The following is a 4,905-nucleotide window of genomic DNA, read 5'->3' on the forward strand; positions in this document are numbered from 1 at the left end:
TTCAGAATGAACGAGGCCTACACCTTCTCGGGAGAAGAACCACGCATATGTACGCTTTCCAAAGGCAAAGATAGGGTTCCTTGGTCACAGCATTTTGCGTCTTTTCACACGCCAAAACGTGCGCAACCTCCAAATCATTGGAAAAAGAAACGAATCAGGAACACCGAGTCAGAGCAGCATATATAGGGAGAAGGGAGCTACCTACAGTGAAAAGCCTAAAAACATCGGTTCCTGGACGTGAACTTTGTCTGAACATTGCTGCCTGTTTATGTCTATATTACATCATGCCCGGATCTCACCGCAGCCTATCAAAATGGAAGCCATATCCCCAGAGCCACGGTAAGATACAGAAGCAGCACGGCCCACAAAGGCCGACTCGATTGATCTATTTCAGTTCTTTACTAGTACATCAATTACAACTTACAAGTGACCCTAAAGACAACAACAGGAAAAAAACTGAAGCGGCGAAGTAATTTCTGAGATTATTTCTTCTAGGCTTGCACCGTTTCACCTAGATCTTCTGCTTGAGCACCTGGCGGAGCTGCACCTTCTGGCTCACCATCCGCGCCTCCATGAGCTTCTCCTTCAGGCTGTGTTTCTGGGACGCCCGCGGGTACTCCATGCAGCCCCTGAAGCCGCGGTTGAATTGGATGTTCATCGAGTCCGGCGAGCTCCACTGCCCCACGCTCGGCGAGCTAAGGCCGATATCCTGAACGCCGCTCTCGATGGTGGAATGGGTCCCGACCGACAGCCGCACGTTCGATGCTCTGCCGTTCAGTGCCTCTGTGGCATCCTTCTTGGAGACATCGCTGTTCTTTGGGCGAGACGACTTCCAGAGCTTTGAGATGGCTGACTCTTTCTTCTTGGGCTGGGTCATGGTCGTCAGGTATGCGTCGGCCAGATCATCCTTCAGCTTCTCGATCTCCCCATACTCGAAATCATTTCTGCTCGTCCAGGAGATGCTCCCGTCAAAGATCTTGTCGATCGACGACTGGCTTCCATCGGGTGAACCACTTGAACCCTGCATCTCTTCATGGCTTATTGTCTCCCAGCTGCTGGCATCTCCAGCTTCGCTCTCATTGTGAGGGTTCTTATTCGAGTACGCCGCCTTGGCTGGCTTCTCCAGGAATATATCTGTCATTGGGCTGGCCTCTTGGATCTCTGATTCACACACAGTGGAGCTGTTCTTGTAGCACTGCTCGATCTCCTTAATGGCAGGCTCTTCACTCGGACGCAGCTCTTCAAAAATCGAAAATATGTCTTCTGACTCTGCTGGTGGCTCATACCTGAATTCAACATCCTGTGCTCTGACTGACCTGATCGCATGTATAATGTTCTCCGCTTGTTCCACTACCGTGATGTCTCCTCTAGCAGAACTGCATCCAGCAACAAAGGCCTCAACATCCTGCTGCAGTCTGCTCAGTTCTGTGTATTTGGCATCCAAGGTGAGTTTTGCGTCAACAAGCTTCATCTGCACCCGTTCTTCGCGCCACACCTCAGCCATCTGCAGCATCTTCCGCTCCTCATCCACCTCCTCTCGCAGCTTCTGGATGTCATGTTTCAAGGCCTCGATCTCGGCTTTGTCTTCCTCCACCTCCCTTGCTAGCTCGTTGCACACCTCCTCGGTGAGCTCCCGAGTCTTCCTCTCCTCATCATACTCTTGCACCAGCTGGTTTGCTGACATCTTGGTCTCCTTCAGCTCATTGACGAGCTTCATGTTAATCAGCTCCAGCCGCCTCCTGTTTTTCTTCTCATGATCAAGGTTTGCCTTCATATCTTCAAGAACAGCACGCATCTTCTCATGCTCTCTACTGCGCCAAGCTGCTTTCTCCTCTGCAAGCTTCTTGAACAAGTGATCAAGTTTCTTCTTAGTTGACCTGCGCTCGCTTTCCAGCTCACCCACTCGATCACGTGCTTGCCGGAGTTCCAACTGGAGGTTAGCAACATAAGATGCATCTTGCTGCTCATCCAGAAGATTTAGTTGGCTGGCTATCAGATAGGCATCATGCGATTCCATTCCTTTCATGTTCTCAGGCTCCCATTTTGTTGCTTTCTCCATGGTGGTAACAGGTATCATAGGTGAAGAACCATGAAACTGTACCTGCAGAATTAAATCCATCAGATCTTCCAAATAATTTTACATACCAGTACATGCAAAATAGTCAAGATTATAATTAACTTCTGAATCACCTTGTGAAGCTCTTCACTCTTTCGCTCCAAAACAGAAATTGGGCTTGAAATCTCATTCTTAAGACTCTGGTGATGACCCAACGTATCTTGTTTAAGAAGCTGGACTTGTAGATGCCTCGGGATATGCTGTCATATAGCAAATACAGCAATTATAAGTACGAGGAGAAGAAAATTCATCAGTTTGTACACTACAACTATTGCTACATGTGCACTCCCTGTTCCATAATTAAGCAGCAAATCAGAAAATCTTCCCAACCCCCAATCCACCCAAGAACGAGGATGATCTGCATGCATTCAAGTTACTGTTTCTCACAGTGTGGCTATTTGAAAAGGACACAAAAGGCTCCCATCATCCATGTACAACCAAAAAGGTGAACTGCTCGAGGGACATCACCAAAAGACATAGAGAATCTGAAGGGGGCCAAAACTATCATCACATGCAGATGCAGACCCCTATCAAATGAGAGCATGCACAGTGAATCCAAATTCCAACCTACCAGGCTACATATACAGTGTCGCGAATATTTATCGCATTTTACCTAAGATTCAATCAAAAATATCTGATGGTGATGGGGCAAGAATAGTCCCAAGTGGATGAGACAAGCAGCTAGTGGCTTGCACTGGGGTAACATCGCTGAACCCAGGATGCACATGTTTGTTGCCGCACGGCACACGAGTTCAGTCCAATCATTCCGGCTAGTCGGGTGCCTATGCTGCCTAAACAAACAAGATTTGGACCCAGCTATCCAATTACACCCACCAACCTATCTGCAAGATCCAAATTCCGATCCGTGCTCTTCCCACAAACCATTCCGCGAAAGGGAAATAAATGGCCGTTCACCGGCAAAGTGGCGAAGACATACGGACAATGCATTTGTGGCTGCATGGGCATGGGAAGGATCCTATGTATGCCTGGGTCCCGATTCGGGATCACATGACGAGATCCGAGCGCAGAAAAAATGCAAGTGCCTTTTGGATGAGTAAATTTATGGGACAGCGATCACGGCCGTCTCCTTCCCGTGGCTGCACAGCACGGCTGCCTCCATTAAATGGAGGTGTGCTTCAGCGCGACGCATCCTGCGTTAAGACGACCACTAAATGCGTCGACGCTACAACGGGTAGCAGTGCTGCCGCCGATACTACATCAGTAAGATATGGGAAATGGGTTCATAGATTTGACTAGTCAAGGCAAAACATGCAGCTAAAAATAGAGGAACAAAAATGTACGTAGTTCAGTGGAGAAATCACCCAGAAAATGCCCAAAATGAGCAGCTAGTATAGAGGAACAAAAATGTACGTAGTTGAGTGAGAGAAATCACTCAGAGAATGCCCAAAATGTTTGCAAGAGATCTCTGGCTTAGAGCTACGAATGACCAACTATCTACGAGATTTACCAGACATTGGGCAGACGTGTGACATTGGTTTCGCTCGGTTTATGCTAAAACACATCAAATCAGAACAAAATCTAAGAAACAGCGCATGCCTTTTAGCATGATTTGACTAAGGCAGATTCACTAAACACGCAGCAGTTAGCTACTAATAAAATAGTGCGGGAAGCAGATGGTGAGCAAGCAAAGCAGCTCGACAAATCACACGAAGCACGAGCCTCCAATGAATGAGCGCATCACCGCCTACCACCTACAAGCATGAAACGAAACCAAAAACGAAAAAACAGCCGCGCGGGCACGCACCTCGAGCCCCACGTGAACCCTGCCCTCGCCGCCGCCGCCGTGGCCGCCGACGACCGCCTCCGGGGGCCGCAGCCGCCACACCCCGGCCGCGAGCCGCCTCACCGACACGTCCCGCGCCTTCTCCCGCGGGCCGGGCCCCGCGGCCGCCTTCTCTCCGCGCTTGTCGGGCGCCCCATTGGCGACCCCCGCGTCCCACCTGAGCAGCGGCGTGGCGGGCCCGCTCCGCCGCCCGCCGCCCGACCCCGGGGCCCTGAGCGGGCGCCGGCGCAGGCGCCGCGGCGTCCGGAGCGACGGCGCCGTCGGCGCGGCAGCGGCGGCGGAGCGGTTCCTGGAGCTCATCTGCGGGGAGGGCTTGGCGCGCGGAGCTCCCGCGACATCGGAGGCGGAGACTGAGAGCGAGCGAGCGAGATGGATGCGCGGCGCCGTGCGGGTGTGAACAGTGGGAGAGGCGGGGAGGGTGAGTGAGGTCAGGTCAGAGAGACGTTGGGCTGGGTTGGGGTGACAAGTTGGGTCTGGGGGTGGGGTGGGGAGGAGGCGTTGGGAAAAGGGAGGTGGGGAGGAGTAAACTAGGCAGGATTCGGCAATGGCGTGGTGTTTGGGTCTGGGGGAGCGTGGCTGCGTGGGGTGGAAGGACGGATCTGGGCCTGGCCGCCGCGCGGGGTGGGAGCTCCGCTGGGAAGGGAGGGGATTGATGGATGGATTCCTCGGCTCGGCTGCCTGCCTACGAGGGCCGGGTTTTGTTGGCTTCTTGTGGGCGTTTTCGACTCTTTTGACGATGCCTGAGCTCGTGAGCCGTGACTTGCGCAGTGTGCCGCAGGGGCAGGGCTACGGGCGGGCACTGCACTTCTGCACGAGGATCGTCGAGATAGGCTTATCATCTGAAGGGGCCCGTTGTGTCGTGGGGATGTGTGAAGCACCACTGATCCGATGACCTGATCCAGTAATTCGTACATGGTACATTGCCCGTTTATGTGCATGTAAATGCTTGTACGACGAAAATAGTGCGAGCACTCAGCAAATTAAG

At 52.2% G+C, this 4,905-nt stretch overlaps 1 protein-coding gene across 1 annotated transcript; it reads right to left on the reverse strand.

Annotated features, from left to right (window-relative positions):
* Window positions 1-232: 232 nt before the first annotated feature.
* On the reverse strand, window positions 233-4,517 carry LOC119365728 (myosin-3-like). The gene is made up of 3 exons (XM_037631376.1): window positions 3,882-4,517; window positions 2,191-2,316; window positions 233-2,101 (listed from the first exon to the last, which is right to left on the reverse strand). Exons 1-3 carry the CDS (start codon window positions 4,218-4,220, stop codon window positions 512-514), a joined length of 2,055 nt encoding a protein of 684 aa, XP_037487273.1. The 5' UTR covers window positions 4,221-4,517; the 3' UTR covers window positions 233-511.
* Window positions 4,518-4,905: the final 388 nt, after the last annotated feature.

Source organism: Triticum dicoccoides, chromosome 2B, assembly GCF_002162155.2.
Source record: "Triticum dicoccoides isolate Atlit2015 ecotype Zavitan chromosome 2B, WEW_v2.0, whole genome shotgun sequence".
Taxonomy (NCBI): Eukaryota; Viridiplantae; Streptophyta; class Magnoliopsida; order Poales; family Poaceae; genus Triticum; species Triticum dicoccoides.

What these genes read in the sequence shown, in the direction of transcription:
- LOC119365728 (XM_037631376.1), bottom strand. Translation starts at nt 4,220, where the DNA reads ATGAGCTCCAGGAACCGCTCCGCCGCCGCTGCCGCGCCGACGGCGCCG. An exon ending in GGGTTCACGTGGGGCTCGAG is followed by an intron (nt 2,317 to 3,881) that starts GTGCGTGCCCGC and finishes GCTATATGACAG; the next exon opens with CATATCCCGAGGCATCTACA. An exon ending in AGAGTGAAGAGCTTCACAAG is followed by an intron (nt 2,102 to 2,190) that starts GTGATTCAGAAG and finishes TTAATTCTGCAG; the next exon opens with GTACAGTTTCATGGTTCTTC.